This window comes from Miscanthus floridulus, chromosome 19, assembly GCF_019320115.1.
Source record: "Miscanthus floridulus cultivar M001 chromosome 19, ASM1932011v1, whole genome shotgun sequence".
Lineage (NCBI taxonomy): Eukaryota > Viridiplantae > Streptophyta > Magnoliopsida > Poales > Poaceae > Miscanthus > Miscanthus floridulus.
In genome coordinates, this window is record NC_089598.1 from 46,976,160 (window position 1) to 46,996,515 (window position 20,356).

The 20,356-nt window shown below is 45.7% G+C and overlaps 2 protein-coding genes across 2 annotated transcripts; both read right to left on the minus strand.

Moving 5' to 3' along the window:
* Window positions 1–7,715: 7,715 nt before the first annotated feature.
* On the minus strand, window positions 7,716–10,482 carry LOC136529396 (uncharacterized). The gene is made up of 5 exons (XM_066522468.1): window positions 10,207–10,482; window positions 9,955–10,103; window positions 9,699–9,860; window positions 8,503–8,618; window positions 7,716–8,101 (listed from the first exon to the last, which is right to left on the minus strand). Exons 1-5 carry the CDS (start codon window positions 10,391–10,393, stop codon window positions 8,083–8,085), a joined length of 633 nt encoding a protein of 210 aa, XP_066378565.1. The 5' UTR covers window positions 10,394–10,482; the 3' UTR covers window positions 7,716–8,082.
* Window positions 10,483–18,213: 7,731 nt separating this feature from the next.
* LOC136525983 (uncharacterized) lies at window positions 18,214–19,395 on the minus strand. Its single transcript, XM_066518789.1, has 3 exons — window positions 18,844–19,395; window positions 18,403–18,795; window positions 18,214–18,237 (listed from the first exon to the last, which is right to left on the minus strand). Exons 1-3 carry the CDS (start codon window positions 19,393–19,395, stop codon window positions 18,214–18,216), a joined length of 969 nt encoding a protein of 322 aa, XP_066374886.1.
* Window positions 19,396–20,356: the final 961 nt, after the last annotated feature.

Sequence of the window (20,356 nt, forward strand, 5' to 3'; positions counted from 1 at the left end):
TCGGTGCAAAGTTATAGCCACGTCCGGTCAATGCGAGAAGCGACACTAGGAATGACCGGACTCTGTCCTGTGTCTGGTCGGTAGAAATTGGATGTGTCAGGTCGATGTTGGAGGCTTTCTGGAGCTCTCTGTTTGTGATCAGACTCTTGAGGAGCAGCGTCAAGGTCAATTGCGTCTGCGCGTTCGATCATAACAGTGTTCATGCAACATGTTTCAAATCTATCTAACACATGGGACCCACATTCTCTTCCCTTACTCTATCAGCAGGGGCCTGCTCTTTCATGCCTTCCTATTTTGGACTTCGACCAAGACCCGTGCCCGTTCAACCGCCACAGCGCCCGTGTTCTGTTACCCTAATCTGATGCGCCACCACAACCACGCTGCTCAGGTCGCCACTCCACCCATCGCCACCACGTCACGTGCTCCTCCCTACGCTCATGCTCTCTAGCCACGCCCGCTCCTCGCCAACACCATGTGCTTGCACAGCGCCCGCTCAGTGCCCTGCTCTCAGAGCTGTGCTCATCTCCACCGCCACCGGAGGCCCTTCCACCGACCTCGCCGTCATTTTTCTTGTCTCCAGCGACCACGCACGCCCCTCCTCGACATCCGGTGCTGCACCTCGATGGTTCCCTTGGCCAGCAGCTGCTATTCCTAGGGACCCTATCTTGGCCTCTAGTGGTGTTGTCCTGGTGGTTCCTTGGCCGGCAGTGCCCTATCCCTTGAATCTTTGCTGTGATATCGTTGGTGCCCCTACATGGTCAGTGACTTACCTTTTCATAGGGTTTCCTTTTTCCCTAGGTAGCAAGCCATTATTCATCCCTTTCTTACCTAATTTGCTTGCTTCTATTAAGGTACCATTGCTCCTCTAGATACATATGTTGCTCTTATTTATATCCATCTCTCCATCCATTGTAGCTTGTCGTGGCAGCGAGGTTACTTGGTCAGTTGACTAGTGGTAGGTAAACTTGAGGCCTAAGCCCATAAGTATGGACTAAGGCCAAGCCTCGCGAGTGTTAGCGAACAGTGATGGCTTAGTCAGGGGGAGTTTATGATTGTTAGTGGATCTCTCTTGTCAGTAGCAGTGAGTGTGGGGGAGCATTTGTGTGGCAGTTGATCTTCAGTGGTAGTTGTTCTCTCAATTGTCAGTCATGGCTAGGTGCAAGAATGTTGGGGGTGGTCTCGATGATGATGAGAGGCATCCACCTCGCCTGATAGAGCAGGAAAAAGGCGAAGGGGCCAAAGAAGATGATTACAAAGAAGAAGCGGAAGCGTGGTAACATAGAGGTAGAGAGAGAGCAGCAGTGCCCTGCCATCAGTAGAGCGTGTTGAGAGAGGTGGTGCAGAGGCAGTGGTGTTTGTATTAGGCGATCAGTTGTCACCAGCTCAGAGGGCCATAGTGGAGGAGTTTGAGGCTAGTCATGGTAGTCCACAGTGGTACTATCATGCTTGGAGGTCAGCACGTATCTCTAGAGGATGCACCAGAGAGCAGTCATGTGGAGGAGATTGAGCCCCAGGAGGAGACCGAGCAGCACCAGGAGCAGGCAGAGTAAGCAAAGCAAGCAGAGTAGCCATGGCTTTGATGTTCTAGTCGTACTCGCACCCAGGTGTCACCGAGGCTTGAGACATAGAGACGTGGTTCGCATCCACCTCCTAGACCACACGATCCGCCTCTAGTAGTACACTTGGACTTGAGGGCAACCACAACTAGGCAGGTGTAGCAGCTCCATCTTGTGGAGTTTGAGCAGTGGTTTCCATCGAGGCAAGATGAGTGAGCTTCAGAGCAGTTCTACACAGTGTTGTAGGAGGACTTCTACAATGCCTACCTCAACAGTGGTGTGGCATTCAAGTCTCAAAGAGCGTGCTCCTTAGAGGCTATAGTTGCAGTTGCACAAGAGCATATCCGTCCCCACCTTAGCTACCTGCCTAGGTCTGGCAGATCTCTTAGGATAGACTGGTCGATACATTCTATCATGGGTCAAAGAGTTCTATGCTTCTTTGTGGATTGACCCGGGGCATAGGTACATTCACTTTGCTTTCAAAGGCCTTAACTATAGGCTACAACGCTCGATGTCTAGAGAGATACTGAGGATTCTAGAGTCTTCTATTCAAATTCACGAGATCTGCTATGGAGAGACAGAGCCACCGAGACGCCCTCACTGGTGGACTGGTACCACCCACAGACTAGTCAGAGCTTACTTCACTAAGCCATTTGGAGAGGGATCGAGCCGCACACCGCATGACCTTACACCTAAAGCTCGTATCCTTGACTCGGTCATGAGGAGGTCTTTGCTCCCGAGGAGTGGCTATCATGAGGGATTGACACGTATTCAGCTTTGGTTAGTCCACTACTTGATGCCTCTTGACTATGTTTCATATTTGGGATGTGATGCTCTCAGAGATGGAGGACACCTTCATAGAGGGCTTCAGGGGTCATCGTCAATTACCATATGCTCACTGGATCATGTTTCTTATTTGGAAGGCAGTTTCATAGATGTCCCCAATGACAGTGGCTGAGTGGAATGGTGCTACTATAGAGTTCCCAAAGTACGACATGAGCTAGCTATTACGTCATGTCCATGGGAGGACTCCTAGCTAGCTGAGTTGTAGACTAGAGGTACGGGAGACTATAGCTAAGCAGGACGAGGCCATTAGGGCCATTACCGAGACCGAGCTAGAGCAGCTAGAGGAAAAGTAGGAGGATGTGGTTGAGAGTGACCTGACTGATAGCTCAGACAAGGACTACCGGCCTATCCCATATATGCCACCATGTGCACATGACAGAAAGGCCGATGGCTCTAGATCAGCTCCACCATAGCCACCACAGATAGACCCCGCCTTGCTAGATATACTTGAGTGCATGCAGTAGGACTAGGCTCGTTAGGCACTGGAGATAGCAGCTGCCATTGCTCAAGTGCAGGCATGCTAGGATCAGTTCTAGTAGCAGCAGTAGGCCATTCAGTAGCAGCAGCTAGTCACTCAGCAGTAGCTTCTTGGTTTTATGCAGCATGTCCTTTCAGCTATAGGGATTGCTTCTTTCCTAGCCCACTGTTGTAGCTCAGGTCAAACTAGTTCCTACTACCCTAGTTACTCTAGCTATACAGCCTAGTGGGCTTCAGAGTCAGGGATAGCCTGACTACATAGTTTGCCTCACCTACCAAGCAGGTGTCTCAGTGGTTCACTTCACTAGGGACAGAGCATGCTCAACGCTTCACTCCTATAGTTATAGGCTTTACTCCTACTTAGTCCTGAGTCAGTACTAGTGACAGACACTCCAGTCTCTAGGAGTTTGGGTGCTACTTTTAGTGAGCTCACAGGACAACCTACACCTCCTGAGTTCTGAGTCCTTGCTCCTACCACAGCCACTCTGGTCATAGGGACTACCGAGACCATCCCTTCTTCTATTGCTTCATCCAAGCCACCTCTGAATAGTCACTCCCACACTTGAGGCTTCAGCGATAGAGATAGCGGCAGTTATGGCTCCACTTCCTATAGAGACACCTTTTGAGCCATAGGGTCAGGCTAGTACCACCGCTTCAAATTCTCCATAGGTCGACCTAGCTACTGAGTCCACCAAGCAGACCTATACTGCTTCACCTCCACTTCTAGTGATAGAGGGTCCACTTGAGTCCACTCTAGAGGGTCCGACCGCTCAGAGTTTAGGGTTCGAGGATGATGCAGCTTAGTTTTAGATCTTTCATCGTGCCTCAGCGCCTGACTCGTCTGCTCCTATCCCACCATCTGACCCTTAGCTTTTGGTTCTTGATGTCAAAGGGGGGAGGGAGCGAGTATGTTAGACTTAGGGGAAGCGTGTGAGATGGACTCGTTCTTTTGTGTGCTACTTCATGCATTCTCATTTACTTTCATGCATTGTGTTATATGTGATATATGTGTGATTGTGAGATATATGTGACATGTGTGCTCTCTACTTTGATATATATATGTCATGTCACTTGGTTATGCTCATTTGATTTGCTTCTGCATTATACTCCGATTCAAATGAGTTTTACTTTATGTACTCATGCTTAATTCATATCTTATGAGTACATTGTGTTGCTTGGGTCATATAAGCATGCCTAACCCCCTTGTTCTTATTGTCAAATGCTTATATGAACCAAGCATGTTGAAAACCTTACCCATCTCTTATTTACATACATGAGGTAGTGTTGTCATCAATCACCAAAAAGGGAGAGATTGAAAGCATCTAGGCCCCTAGCTGGGTTTCGGTGATTAATGATGACACAAGATTACTGTGACTAATGTGTTTTTTGCAGAGGCAATTTGAGTTAGGTCATGGTAATGATGATTGTTTGGGCAATTATGGTTTTCATGCCCCTATCGATGGAAATAGTTTTGGTTTTGATAGGATGGACGATAAGGTTAAGGACAGGACTAGTTCTAAGTGTCGTTTGGCATTGGAGAGACACTTAGAGTAGTTTAGAACTTTGTTTTTTTGCCATACTATTAAGGGGGTATGAACGAGTAGCTTGACCTAGGTAAGTCTAATGGTTTAGTGTGGTGCACACTTGTCAAACTTAGCACTAGGTAGCTCAGGTACAACCCTAAGATCGATTGGAGACAAACTCATTCATGAAGATGTTGAATTGGAAGCGAATGGAGTGCTCATTTACTAATCGAACGTTGATTTGGTAGTGATCGGACGTAGCAGTGCGAGTTTAGGTCAGTTCATTTGCTCGGCAGCAGAAGGCAGACTGTGACTAGACGCTAAATAGTAATGTTCACCGTACGCATCGACTGATTGCAACTATGGCAGCGTGGACTTGCTATTGACTAGATCGGACGCTGGTGGGAAAGTGACCGAACGCAGGGTTTGTAGAGTCCGATCGACAACAAAGAAGGTCCAGAGAGCATAATTCTTGACCGGACGCGTCAGGTGGATGCTGACCAGCGTCAGGTCACTCTAACGGTCAAGTTTGACTAGTTGGCGTGTTCGTGGCCCTTAACCACTGACCGACGCGTCCAGGTCACCTTGACCTGCACGGTCCGGTCACTGCATAAATGTGTTGAGTTAGACAGTAACATGGTTATGTTTTGAAGTGGGGAGTATAAACTTAGCTCTCTTGCCCATTTGTTCAGCTAAGAAACACCTTTGAAGTGCAAGGGAGAGCAAGAGCCTAGTGGGGTGATTGAGATTTGATAATCCAAGATTAAGGACCTCATTAGTGCATAGGGAGTAGCAAGTGTGCATCCACCTTTCTTATTAGGCTTGTCTTGGTCAAGTGAGAGTTTGTGCTTGTTACTCTTGGTGATCGCCATCACCTAGATGGCTCAGTGGTGATTGGAAGCTTGGTGATCATCTAGCGGAGCTTGAGGATGACCCAAGTCATTGTGTGAGTGGTTGTGAGTGATTCACTACGATGGAGTGTCAAAGAATCAGCCCATAGAGAGCACTTGATCCTTACGTGGATCAAGGGGGAGCTACACCCTTGCACGGGTGCTCCAACGAGGACTAATGGGAGTGGTGACTCTCTGATACCTCGGAAAAACATCGCCGCGTTCCTCTCCTTCTCTTTACTTTGAGCATTTACATTTAAGCAATTCAATTCATGTCTTTACATTCTTAGAATTGCCATGTTAGAGTAGGATTGGAACCTAGGGTGCAAAACTCTTATGCGATAGAACAATAGAAACACCTTGGGCACAAGGGGGTGAAATGGGCTAAGTGTAGGGATTAATTATTGCAAGAAATTTAGGATTAGCCCAATTCACCCCCCTCTTGGGCATCATGATCCTTTCAAAGGAGATAGAGAAAGAAAAGGAGGAAGAAAGTCAGTGACCGGACTCTAGCGCTTGGGTGATCGGACTTACCCCGGGCGTGTCCAGTTCAATTATAGCTAGGTTGGCCAAGTTGGCCGAAAGGGCTGAGGAGCGACCGGACACACAGAGGAGGCGCGACATGGCCTCACGAACGGATGCTGTCAGGGGCGTGCGTCAGGTAGCGTCTGACGTATGTTGGCGTCAGCCTCACGAGCGCGCGTAGAAGAACGAAGTGTTGACCTGAACGCCTGGGCGTGTCAGGTTACCTCTGACCGGACATGTTCGATCAATGAAAAATGGCTTTGCATAATTTCTGTATTCGATCGGACGCGCGTGGCCGTGGGTCCGGTCGGTTTGAGGGTCGCGTCCGGTCACTCTTTAACACGTGAGCGATCGAGTTAGTTACCGTTGGAGATGAACGGCTCTGGTTCAAACATGGACATGTGGACGGCCGAGGGTGATCAGACGCTGGCCGACCGAATGCTTGGGTGCGTCCGGTCAGCCTGCGACTGCCCAACGGCTCTTTGAGCCTTGGGGCACTATAAATAGGAAGGTATCGGCTTAGGGCTTATACTCTTGGTACTTTGACATACTTGACATCCTTGTGAGCCTAAGCAAATATCTCCCTACTCATCTCCATCATTGATTCATCATCTTAGTGAGATTGTGAGTGATTCAAGTGCATTTGCTTGAGTGATTACATCTAGTGGCACTTGAGGATCGTTGTGGCTGCGGAGTTCTTGTTACTCTTAGTGGTTGCCTTGGAGCAGCGGAGGAGCTTCGGCACATGTTGGTGATTGTTCGTGGCTGGCTCTAGTGATTGTGAGGGGTCTTGTACCTTCTCCTGACGGAGAGCCGAAAAGTAACTCTAGTGGATTGCTCGTGTCATTAAGTTACCTCACTTGTGGGTAGGTTCTTGCGGTGTCCATTTGTGAGACAAGATTCGTGCAACACCTCTTAGCCGCCGAACCATCAAGTATTGGTCGACACAACGGGGACTAGCGTGCCAGGCAAGGACTGTGAACCTCAGGGAGAAAATTTTTGTGTCTCTTGTGTGATTGGGATTCTCCTGGTGATTGGATTAACTTCGTATTGTGATTGGTCCATTCCTTGATACGGCGGTATAATCACCCGACTCACTCCTTACATTTCTTGCAAACTAGTTGTCAAAGCTCTTTAGTGTAGTTAGTCTTTGAGAGCTTGTTAGTTTGGTTAGTGTGGCTTCTTTAATTAGTCTTTGAGAACACACTAGCTTAGTGAGTAGTCTTAGCTCTTGTGTATGCATAGTGATCATAGCAACTAAAATTATTGGAACAGATAGCTTGCAACCCTTATAGAGCTAGAGTAAAATTACATTGCTCCGTTTATTGCATTAATCAATTGCTCTAATACTTTGTAGAGTTTTTAAATAGACTATTCACCCTCCTCTTGCATATTAGGACCTTTTCGGGGGTGCTATGGTGACTGCGTCGCAAGAAGCAAGATAGGAGATGGGAGAAAAAATATGTGACTGACAGGTGGGTTCTAAAAAAATAGAACTTTGATTTGAAGGCTACTGATGGAGTTGAGTGCAAAAAAAAAAAAAAACCTTACAGTAGGACAAGACATCAAATTCTAAGTAGAAGCCCTATTTTTAAAGGCTATTGCTAAAATTCCTCCAATCAAAGTACGTATTTTGACGCATCATTTAGTTTTGAGCGAAGTGCATGAGGCAAACTAAGATTTAGTCTAAATTTCATTTGCAGTTTTTGCAAGAGGTCCTGCGTGACATGTCTGTCTTGTGGTGTGTGCCTGTGCCGCTTGCACACAGTTTCACAAAGTAGAATGCACATGTTTCACAGAGGTTCAGTTTCTGAGTAAGCTAGACAAACTTCGCAGACGATAAAACCGTTAATTTACTAGACAAAGTCAATAGAATAACAAAAGGTAAGATGTGAAGAAAAGGACCTCCATCGGCTTTATTCAAACACATCCATCAAAAATGAAGATGCCGAGTAGAACATAAAATGCTGAGTAATAATGAATCTAGAACAAACCTTGTCGCAGAAAACAAGCTAGGGATATATTACCTAGATTCTTGTACATGGTCAAACCAAATCAACGTCAAACAACAACACCAATCAAGAAATAACAGAATTTAAGTAAAAGCCTTCTTGAAACACTAGGCTCGCTCATAGTGCTTTACAAATTGCAAGCTTCAAATTCAGGTGTTGTCCACGAAAGTGCTTGGTAGAGTTTTGCCAAAAAGAGCTTAAAAATGCTGCACCTGGCCTGCATGCGCTTGTGAACGAGAGGATTGTTTTCACCTCATGAAGCTCCACAGCACCTTCACATTGGAGGCATCAAAGAACAAATTGTCATAACAATGGAAGGGAAACAAACTAAATTATGGTATGCCAGCAAGAATCCAGAGACACAAAAGGGGAAAAACCATAGTCCCATCATACCAACAGAGTATCCTCATTTTAACTACTAAAACTGGGAGAGGTTATCCTATCAAAATATGCATTTCGTCATTCGAAGGTATATAATACTACAATGATATAATATTACTCTAAAATCATGCATATTCATATAGTAGAACAAATAAACAATGTGTGGGTATCATCCACAAATAACCATATTTAAGACATTACAACACATGACACTTGCAACAGTTGGAAATGTTATCAATCAAAGAAAGGCATGTGCAGTTTAGTAATGGAAACAGTTCTTGAAATGTCAAACCTTTTATATCGTTTCTTAGAACCACATGGGCAGAGGGCGTTCCTACTTATCTGACCACTTTTTGCCAGATTAGTTCTGCCGACATCCACTGGTGAAGAATCCATTAGATTTTGGATCTAAAAAAGGTATGATTAGAAATTTCAAACAGTGCAGCACAATTAAAAAAACTGAATAAAAAGAACTATTCAAGCAGGTATCAAGGAGATCAAAATCTGATGTTAATAGAAGAAAATGATAATCATATATAGTACCATCAAACACTTTTCCCAGCCCATCAAACACTTTTCCCAGCCCAAGTTACATTGAGCTGTTTACAAAGTTTCTTAAATATAATCCAAAAAGCTGTTTACAATGAAGAGAACACTAAGAGTGGCTTTTGCTAAATGGAGCAAGTCAGAAGTCAGATATATCAAACACGACCAGACAAAAACTGAAAAAGGTGAGAAAGCTACCAAAGCATAACTAACCTGCTGACACTTATGTACCAGTTGAGTAAGATGTTCAATGATGAATAATCTCATAATGAGAATGAAAAACAGGCCAAAGGGCACCTAGCTCAAACGGTTAGGTGACCCAACGGCACTCCTCAGGTCTGGGTTTCGACTCCCCGTGGGAGCAAATTTTAGGCTGAGGTTAAAAAAATCCCCTCGTCCGTCCCCATAACCAAAGCACTGGGGGGGGGGGGGGGGCACCGGCCCAATTCTCACTTGGGCGACGGAAAGCCACCGTGTAAGGGTGGGGGCGGGGGTTCAGGGGTTTTCTCGGCCGGGTGAGAAGGTCCTTCTTCTTATTTATAATGCTGCGAGGGCAGTCTTAACCCCCTGGTCGAGTTTTTTTTTTAGAATGAAAAACAGAAGCTACTGCATTTCCTTCTCTATGTATTCACGACACCACACCTCACTTTCTGTATGGTATAATGCTCTTTATCCAGCTGAATGTGCCTATAATTTTTCATTACGCAAAACATGCTATGTACTTTATTGGTATTTTTGTTTTTTTACCTTCCCTCGTTGCTGATATGCGTTTTTAATTCTTATGTTCATTATGTCCAATGCCATTAGACCACTTCAATGCATAGTAGAATATATAATAAAATCTAACGGAATAACAATCCCCAATAGTCCAATAGCATTTTGCATATCATACCACACAAGTATAATATGGCAACGGCTCGGTATCGTTCTCAGGCTTCCTACCTCATTAAATGACTTTGGTAATGGCTTCCCTTCTTCCTTGAGCTTTTCAATCTTCTTCTGAGCCTCTTTAGCCCATGTGTACTTGGCCAGAATGTGCTCCACATCAGCAATCGTGCAGTTGCAGTGCTTGGTCGCGTTAATCTTGTCAGTGTTATGGAGTTTCTGTATAAAAATTACGGTGTAGACATTTAATCTATCCCCACCCCAAATAGCAAGCACTGTATCCAAAGAAAGGAAAAATCAGATCAGCGTGTACCTCGCCGGTGGGGTCGATGGCGCCGAGGTAGCGCAGCACAGCGGAGTGCTTCTCGAAGGAGTTAACGACGGTGGCCTCGCTGGCCCGCCCGGCGACGAAGTTCTTGAACGTCCCCAGCTTCCTCGCATTCTCCATCGTGTCCGCGAACTCTGCAAATGAAACCCAAAACGGGAGAGGCTGGTCAAGCCGCCGCACCGCCACTAGCCTACCAAAATGGAACCCGAATAGCGCTCAGGCGTGTCGGAGACTTACGGATGAGGGTGAAGGAGGATGCCTCGGAGCCCTCCTCGGGCTTCTTGCCAGTGATGGTGGACTTGATCTTGTCGAACCAACCGAAGGACGAGAGGTGCGGGGTCGAGGCGATGCCGCGGGAGGGCGTGAGGATATGCATCGCCGGGCGGGAGGGCGTGAAGTTGTGGAGCGCCCGGCGGGAGGCCATGGATTTGGATGCTGTCTCCGGTGAGCCGGCGGCGGCCAGGCGCGGTGGGGTTTCTTGCTGGGGGTTTATTGCGGCGACCGGGAGGAGAATAAGATGGGCTTCCAAGAATGCGAAAACAGCACAGTACGCACATTTAGGCCTTTTTGACGGCCCAAGTGATGCTTAAAATGTTTAGTAGCGCGAAAAAGCTAATTTTCATCCTTTATTAATGCAACAAAGTAGAGTACCTGTTTGTTTTATCTTAGGGGGTGTTTTGTTCTTTAGTCGCTCCTAAAATTCATGTCACATCGAATATTTAGATACTAATAAGGAGCATTAAATATAGATTAATTACAAAATCAATTACATAGATGGAGGCTAATTTGTGAGACGATTTTTTAAGTCTAATTAATCCATCATTAGCATATATTTACTGTAGCACCACGTTGTCATATCATAGACTAATTAGGCTTAAAAGATTCTTCTCGTAAATTAATCGAAAGTTGTGCAATTAATTTTATAATTAGTCTATATTTAATACTCTATGCCTGTGTCCAAATATTCGATGTGACGATAATTTTAAAAGACACTGCAGAACTCAATTTGTATCTTAGGATCTTACAGTGACACGATCCCATCAAAGCAACGTATCCTTCTGCTAAGCGCACCATAAATTTCATCCTATCTGGATCCTACGCAAAGATTCCATATCAGTATCGCGATACTATTGACCTTATGATACTTGTATAATAGAAAAACTAGCAAATTTGTCCGTACATTGCAATTGGAGAAAAACATATTAATTAATGCCAAAGACTCTAGACACAAACACCATGTTCGCTTGTTGGTTTCAGTCAGGACTTATTCAACCAGCCAACAATGTTTTCTTCTCACAACAAACCAGCACTAGCCAGCCCAAACCATCTCAGAAACCAACCAGCGAACATGCTGAAAGTTAGCAAGGGTGGGGGCCCGAGGGTTTTCCACACGAAGGAAACAACGAGGACAACACAGAATAAGGGGCGTAATAAATTTCGGGGTAAACGACAATAACTTCTCTCCCACAACGGTTGCCAGCCCAATATTTATAGCTCATACAAGGGCATGCGGCGTAATTACATATTCAAGGGTGTTACAAGGGAATATTCTAGGAGCATCTAGGGGTATTTTAGACTTATATGGCGCTTTGGCTTTAACCACTCCCTTAACACCATGAAGGCCTCTGTCCCTTGGGATCATCTTCATCCGCTTCCCTGAGGCGCCCGCGCTCAGATGCATGACCGGAGGAGTGAAGGTGCCAGCGAAGGTCTCCATCGCCGTGCCATCTTCAGTGTTGCCACTTGGACCAGCAAGACGAGTTTTGTGATACTTTCTAGAGGGCGAGGACAACATCTTAGATGATCCCAGTGAGGGTACTTTGCTCCTGCAACCTTCTCCCTTGCGACCCCACAAAGGGACCTTAGCGGGGTCCATCTTTGGCGTTGGCCCGGGTGCAAAGGCACGAAGTGCGAAGGTGGGGGTGGCGCTGCGAGGGCATTTCCCCAACAATATATGTTTTGTCCCTTTCTAATAAAATTTTGAATCTATAATTTATTTTACGATGACTAACATCCCTAATATAAGTTAATGTTGGCAATAATTTGATAATATTCTATTAAGCATGTGTCAAATTAAAATATGACCTTCACAACTTTTTTTGGGCCATCACAAAGCACAAAAATATTTGAACGTAAACCTATAATAACTTTAGTTTTCATACTATACAACGTAACTATAGTTAAATATCGAGTTCCGGGGCTTTCTTTGAGAACCTTTAAAATATGTAATTCTATTTTTTACTTAAAGGTGGTAAGAAGTTAGTTGCTAACGTGTCAATAATTGGTTTGTTCACGGATGATTGTGACGATAGAGACCTCTCAAATTTTTAAATAGCAACCCTGGTCGGAGATTGTAGAGATACATTTATTTAGACGAAACTAGTTAACAAACTATTTAAGATTTTAATTCACAGTTTGATTAGTTGGACCACTAGTTGATTTTTAATAAGGATTAAATTTTTAATCAAAACTATATCATTAAATTGATGGTAAATTTTTTTTCTTAGAGAAAGATAAACAGATCAAAGCCCACAATATCGTATTTATATTTGTTTTCAATGTTTACAAGAAAATTAAAAAACCACCGGCCCAAAAGAAAAGGGCAAAAATTTGAGCTAAAAAAACTAAAATGGAAAAACCAAGCGGGACGCTGAAACGTTATGGGTATGGAAAAATGTGTGAACAAAACAGAAACAACCTAGAAAAAAATGAACAAAAAAAGGTCAGAAGGGTATACAGAGGAGGACACGCAAAAGGGAACGACAATGCTCTTTGCAGGGTGTCTATCCATCCCGAAGCCCTCGCTCCCGCTCGTCGCGCGGCCCGCCCGCGATGCTTGCTCTTGTCCTCTCCCGTAATGCTCGCACCCCGCGCCGCGATGCTCGCTTTCACCGTGCTCGCCCGCCTCGGGCACCGCACCCCGTCGCGGCCTTTCTCCAACGCAAGGGCATCACGCCACAGGCACCATACTCCGTCCGCCATGGTCTTTCTCCCGTGTAGGGGCGTCGCGCCGCGGGCACCGCACCTGCCCGCTCGCCACGGCCTTCTCTAGCGTAGGGGTCACTCGCCGTGGCACTATATATACCCACCCACCCACTCTGTGCTGGCGTCGATCTCCACGCCGGCATCGAGCTCTGCGTGTCAACGCGCCTTCATTCACCCAAGCAACAAGTAGATGTTGCACTGAAAATGCATGTTGCAAGTGTATGTTTCAAGTGTTTCAGATGTTTTAAATATATATTGCAAGTGTTTTATATCGATGTTTCAAAAGTAGATCGGGTTGTTGCACATGTTGCAATAACTATACATGTATGTTTTAAGTGTATGTTCCAAATATTTTATGTGTTTCATACGCATGTTGCAAATGTTTCAGTTGGATGTTGTGTTTCAGCTGTTTCAAACATATGTTGTAAGTGTTTTATCTAGATGTTGTAAAAGTAGATCGGCTATTGCATATGTTACAATAGGACCCACTTGACGTAGCCACCTGCTGCAGCTGCTTGGCGTCGCCGTGGGTCACCCTGCGGGCGCCTGAGGTCGGCAAACGCATCCACGGCGCGGAGCGTGGGGTCCACGCGGTGGGGCGCACAAAAACAGGTGGCGCGGGCTTTTTTTCACATGCGGCGCGGCCTCCCACGCGAAGGACCGGAGGCGTCCGATATCTTGGAGCGGCTCCGGACGTTCGGACATTAGTAATGCCCAAAAGCTAAAAAATAGAAACATGCATAGGAGGACAGGGGATGCGCAAAACAAAAAAGGAGTAGTAACGCGTATGACATACACAAAGTGGACAAAACAATATAGAAAAAAATTAACGATAGAAGTTTTGCCTCTTTAATATAAGGTAAGATAAGATAGATGATGATGATGATGATGATGATGATAATAATAATAATAATAATAATAATAATAATAATAATAATAATAATAATAATAATAATAATAATAATAATAATAATAATAATAATAATAATAATAATAATAATAATAAATGATTTTAAAAATGGTTTATTTGTCATGAAATATTATTGAAACTCAATAAGGTAACATTATATATGGGATCCCATCTTAACAACCTTGTGATCTTTGGGGTCATTCTGCCATTGTTGAACATGGAAAAACAGTAGACACAAATGGAATTGTTGCCGGGTTCAGGCCGCTGCATGTGCCGCTGAGGGTTCGTGTAACCACTCAGCAGCATGGTCTCATGACAACTAAACTGTCCAACCACAAACACTAAGCAGCAAAATTACATGGTTTTAGTTTCAGAGAAAAACAGACGCCGCGCCATCAGATTCACAAAATTACATACAACTGAAATAAAACCGGTAAATTCCATGACAAGTCGAAACTAGGACGTCGTCGTGCATCCGGCTGTATTACATTTCACCACTGGATATTATAACCTCAGGATATATCAGGGAAAGAGGACGACGAAAACGAACCAAGGTGCCAAATCAGTGGTAATAATCTCCTACAACTAAAAAGAACAAAGCATGGACACTTTTTGGTGCGACATTCCAACGTGGGCCTATAGTCCTGCCTGCTGCGTTTCCATAACCCTCGCTCCTACACACATCCCTTGCAATAAAATTCTTCCTTCCAAATTAGTCATGCACAATTATAACAATACAATTTGCTAAATGAGGACTATATATACGAATGATTGATTATAGACCAATCTTCATTCTTTTATTTTGGAAGGAAGAAAGAATATCAAGGATTACGTGAAACCGAGCAACCAGATCACCTTCCATGCACGGCGCCACAACAACGTCGACGCCAGATGCTAAGGCGCACGATGAAGTCGCGAAGGATAGCGGCCGCGGCGGAAGGGAAAATCGACGGACTCTTCCTGACGCGTGTAGCGCTCCTGGTATTTCCTATGGGCCATATATATATTTCCTATTGGACGAGAGTATACCAGCTATAACTTATCTCCTACGTACAACTAAAAAGAAAAAAGCGTGGACACGTTTTGGTGTGACATTCCAACGTGGGCTCATAGTCCTGCCTGCTGTGTTCCCATAGCCCTGGCTCCTACACCCATCCCTTGCAACAAAATTCTTCCTTCCAAATTAGTCATGCACAATTATAGCAATACAAATTGCTAAATAAGGACTATATACACAAATGATTGATTATAGACCAATCTCCATTCTTTTCTTTTGGAAGGAAGAAAGAATATCAAGGATTACGTGAAACCGAGCAACCAGATCACCTTCTATGCACGGCGCCACAATGGTGCATGCAAACAAGAATCGTGTATGTACAATCAAGAAGGAAGCCATGCACCAATCAAGAAGGAAACTGCCATCATCAAAGACCACACCAACCACAAGCGGCACTTTAGCATGGCTCATCAATCTCTTCTCTCATCATGTCTGAAAAGACTAAAAAGTGGACACCGTTTTGGTAATGTGATTTTAGGAAAGAGAAGTGACGTATTTTTCCTCTCTCTTTCCTTGTAGCGACAACCGCACAAAGGAGAGGCAGACGAGATCAGATGCCGTATCCTGCTTCCCCACTGCACCACGAACCATCGTCAATCTGGCCGTCATTGATCATCCTAGTGGATCGATCATCGCGCAAGCCGCCATTCAGCTCGTCCTGCCCGTGGAAGAAAGGAAAGGAACAACGTCCAACGGCCAACCGGACAGCTAGCGTGCGTCTCCGCCAGGCCCTCCCCACCGGCTCGCCGTCATCAAATGATCAGTACGTCTCCGCCAGCGTCTTCCACCGCTGTTGCCCTCTTGGTAGGGCAAAGTCCACTGTCCTCGTTAGTTTGACAGTTTGGCCACCGCACCCATCGATCTTGGCAGTACTAGGCTTAACCGCACATAACCCCGCCTACCATATCATCACCCAGGTATATGTCTCCAAAACTTTCGTGGCCAATCGTCATGGTTAGTATTCAGGTTCTTCTCCAGCTTTCAAGTGCAATTCCTGTTTGGACGTTCCCTATAGTATTCAGGTTGTTTCTCCCGCTTTCATTTTTTGAGGCCTCCATTTAGGTTCTCTGTTATCCAACTAAACAAGCTAGTTAGAAGCAAGTACCGCAATACAAATTTATATTTTTGTTTATGATAATTAATGTTACTTTAGCTTTAAACAATAATTGTTTATTTGCAGGGCCATACTTTCATAAATATGATAGCTGCAGGTGACATTATAAGATCGAGTTTTGTCCTGGCAGTTTGCAATAAGATTGTTTTGATTTCTTAAAAAAATAAGATTGTTTCGATTTTATGCTAAAACTTAAATTATATTTTAATTGTTCACGCATCATGAAGACGGATTTACAAAAAACAAACGTTCTGAACATCTCTTAAATTACATTTTAATTGTTCATGCATCATGCTTATGTCGACCCTGTGCATGCTGGAGCTTTGGCCAGCAGATGGCAGGGCAGTAGCTATAGGAATTAATATGCTCTATTTAATTATTCGTTGCAATATTATTTGCTTGATCATAAGGCATAAGAGTAGGAGAGCATAGCAGTTCTATTTTAGTTCAGTAGTTGAGTCATATTGCGAACAGAAGTACAGTGCAATTTATTCATGATTCAAATTCTGTGTTTTTGGAGCTTCCTAGAATTTTTGTTCTGGTCCACATATAGTTTTCGTGTTGCAGAGGCTGTACTATTGGGAGCAAGAATGACGCAATAGTTGGTATTGTTGTGGTGGTTCCTAGGGTGTGTAACTGTTTTAGTGTTATTAGTAGTATATATTTAGTTTATGTGCACTTCCTACCAATAAATTAATGAACATGCTTAAGAGAGGGTATATCATCATTTCGTTTTCTTTTGGGGAAATCTATGCATCATTTTGGTATTTAGATCGAGCAGCGGCGATCTAGCCCCGAATGGCCGTGCCAGGCCGGCGGGTGCAAACTTCATGGCACTCGCATCCGCCCGGTAACGCAGCACTCGTGCATCCTCCTCTCCGGCATCGTCTCCCTCCCTCCTCCACCGCCGCAACCACTGGGACACGCAAAGGTGTGATCTTAACACCGGATTCGGCTCCCCTCACGCCCTTGGTCCCCAAAGGCATCGCCTTTGCTCTGATATATGGTTTTGTGTGGTCATGGGTTGCTTGTGATCTCTTCTCTAGGGCGGTTTCTGGGGCGGTTACTGACTTAATGTTGCGGGGCCGGAAGTGGGTCGCTAGGCTATGGTTCTTGCCGCCGTGGAACGCCAAATCTGGAGCCTAGAGGAGAGTGGAGGCCTCCACGCCTCGACAATGTCCGGTCAAGACTATCCATGCAGAATGAGTTGTACTTTGATCAGCTTCATAGCAAGTGGTGATTTTGAGTAGTTAATACCTTCTTGCCAGATATATTTTAATCTACCTAGGTAGTGGGGAAATAACAAAGGACATAGGAATACCTCCATATTTTAAGTTTTCATTTTGCATAATACTATATAAAACTTGACTGTGAACAGGGGACTTCCGCTATGTGGTAGGCATCGAAGTAGTGGTGAAGCTTTCTGGGATGTGATAAGGATGGCATACAATAGCTTCTAGACTTGCGGGTAGCGGGTCTTAGACTCATTTAAGACCTCACTGATGAAGTAGACTGGGCGTTGGACTTTGTATGCGTGGCCAGCCTCTTCTCACTCAACGACGATGGCGGTGTTGACTACCTGATTGGTCACTGCAATGTAGATTAGCAGGGTCTCATCCTTTTGGGGGCGGTCATGATCGAAGGTGTGGTGAGGAACCGCTTGAGCTCGACAAATGCCTTGTCAGTGCCCTCCAACCAGACGAATTTCTCTTGAGCTTTAAGTAGCTTGAAGAAGGGGAGTCCCTTTTTGCCCAGGCGGGATATGAAACGACTTAAAGCCGCCATGCACCCTGTTAACTTCTGGATGTCTTTAACGCAAGTTGGGGGCTTCATGTTGGTCACCGTCGCTATCTTCTCTGGGTTGGCTTCGATGCCGCGGCGATTGACGATGTTGCCTAGCAGTATACCGGATGGAACATGAAAAATACACTTGGTGGGATTTAGCTTCCATTGGTACACGCTCAATGCTTTGAAAACTTTGGTGAGGTCGGCGATGAGGGTGTCGGCAGTCCTGGACTTAACTACCACATCATCGATGTAGGCCTCGATGTTCTTCTCATTTTGGTCCTTGAGATAGCGCTGGATGGCTCTTTGATAAGTCACGCCCGCATTTTTGAGTCCAAAGGACATGGTCCTGTAGTAGTAGGCGCCGAAGGGTATGATGAACGATGTCTTAATCTAGTCTTCTTCCTTCAGCGCGATCTGGTGATAACCAGAGTAGCAATCTAGAAACCACAGGAGCTCACAACCGGCTATAGGATCTATGACCTCATCAATGCAGGGTAAGCCGAAGGGGTCTTTAGGGCAGTGTTTGTTGAGATCGGTGTAATCAACACACATTCTTCATTCTTTATTCTTTTTTCTTACCAGAACTGGGTTGGCAAGCCAGTCCAGATGGTACACCTCTTTTATAAAACCGGTGGCTAAGAGCCGGGTTATCTCTACCCTAATAGCCTCCTTTTTGTCTATTGTGAATCGTCGAAGCTTCTGCTTGATGGGCTTGGCAGTCGCCGAGACATTTAAGGAGTGCTTGATCAGCTCCCTTAGCACGCCGAGCATGTCCATGGGTTTCCATGCGAACACATCAACATGCTCCCGTAGGAAGCTGACAAGCGCGTCTTCCGGATCAAGGTTGGCCCCGATCCGAGCAGTCTTGGACTGGTCGCCGGGGACGAGGACCACTTCCTTGAACTCCCTAGACTTGGTGGAAGCTCGGGTGGCCTCCAAGGTAGGTATCTCTAGATCCTCCAGAGGGATCACCTATGACGTCATGTTGCAGTCCTGCATATGGATGGAGATGTCAGTTGCCTCGACGAGCGCAAAGCTTTCCTTCTCATAGTTGTAGGCGACGTCGAGGTTGGCAAGCAGGGAGAGGACCCCCTGCTCTATCGGCATCTTCAACACTAGATACATATAGTGCAACACAACCATGAACTTGGCAAGAACTAGTCGGCCAACAATGGCGTGGTACGCCGTGTTAAAGTCGGTGACAAGGAAGTTGATGTAGTCGACATAGAAGTGCTTCGCGGTGCCAAACTTGACCGATAGTATAATATGTCCCAAGGGGAGGGACGCCTTCCTAGGAATGATTCCCCAGAACGAAGAGTCCATGGGGGTGAGGTCTTCCTTCTTGAGGCCTAGCTCCTCCAGCGATCCAGCAAATAGGATGTTGAGGGTGCTCGCTCCATCAATGAGGACCTTCTGAAAGTGCACGTCCTTGATTATGGGATCTAGGATGAGTGGAAAACACCCTAGGTATAGGATGTCCGACCACTGATTGGCCTTGGAGAAGGTGATCGGGTGCTTCGACCAGTTGAGATACTTCAGATCAGAGACAGGGCCATATGTAGCGACTGACATGATGCGTTGGGCTACGAGCTTCTGCTCTTGCTTGTCTTCGGAGACAGCCCTCCCACCAAAAATTGTAGCAACGGTCTTGGTGGGATCCTAGTATGGAGGGCCCTTGTTCTTGCCTCGCTCTCCACCTTGACCGTTCTCGGTCTCATCGTCATTGCATCACTACTTCTTTGATGGTTCTCCCTTAAGGTGGCGCACCTGGTAGGGGGTGTGCATGCTGAATCCATGGCAAACCAGACGGTGACCTTGCCAAGCTCCATGGCCCCCTCAAGATGGGCTAGATTTTCATGGTCGGATCGATGACCTAGGTCATTGGCCTTGATGGCAATGGGGAGATCATGGAGGCAGTGTAGGACCACTCTACGCCAATCGCACTGACGCTATCAAAGACATCTCTGGCCTCGGTGCCACATCACTAGATCAGGAGATCCATTCGCAATGATGACCTGATCGCATCCATCGATTGTGTCACAGATCACCTAATAGAATGCCAGCTCCTCATAGATTTGGTCCTAGATTGATTTAGAGCGAGCAACAATTTTCTTGCGATCTAAGGTCACCAAGCCGTAGTGACCGAGCGACCTACTTGGCCACACCACGCAAGGCAGATAGATTCTGATCTGGTGATCATGGCTACTCTAGAAGGCCGTAGGTGTGGTGCCGACCACTTTTCACCACTAGCCTTCGCTCGAATGACTATTAATCCCCAATGGTGAACCCGCTGAGTCCTTACCCCTTCGGGCTAGAGGGTGCTGGATCTACGTATCAGAATGCCATCGACCACCTCTTCAACGACCATGTCGAATGCAATCACGTCACCGACCTCTATGTGATGGACCCAACTGACTCCGGTCAGCCCACGCCCATGGTCAACATGCTGGCCATTCGTCAGCTCTTGGAGGATTCCCCTCTTCCGACCGAATCTCTTCACCATGTCTTGGACAAAAACCCCAACGATTCTTCA

Bases quoted from the DNA above. Each gene is read 5' to 3' on its own strand.
- LOC136525983 (XM_066518789.1), bottom strand. From the start codon at position 19,395: ATGTCAGTCGCTACATATGGCCCTGTCTCTGATCTGAAGTATCTCAAC. The intron at 18,796-18,843 runs GCAACTGACATC...ATGACGTCATAG, and splicing joins AAAGCTTTGCGCTCGTCGAG to GTGATCCCTCTGGAGGATCT. The intron at 18,238-18,402 runs GTAAGAAAAAAG...GGTTATCACCAG, and splicing joins GGCTTGCCAACCCAGTTCTG to ATCGCGCTGAAGGAAGAAGA.
- LOC136529396 (XM_066522468.1), bottom strand. From the start codon at position 10,393: ATGGCCTCCCGCCGGGCGCTCCACAACTTCACGCCCTCCCGCCCGGCG. The intron at 9,861-9,954 runs GTACACGCTGAT...ATTTTTATACAG, and splicing joins CCATCGACCCCACCGGCGAG to AAACTCCATAACACTGACAA. The intron at 8,619-9,698 runs GTAGGAAGCCTG...TACCTTTTTTAG, and splicing joins TACCAAAGTCATTTAATGAG to ATCCAAAATCTAATGGATTC.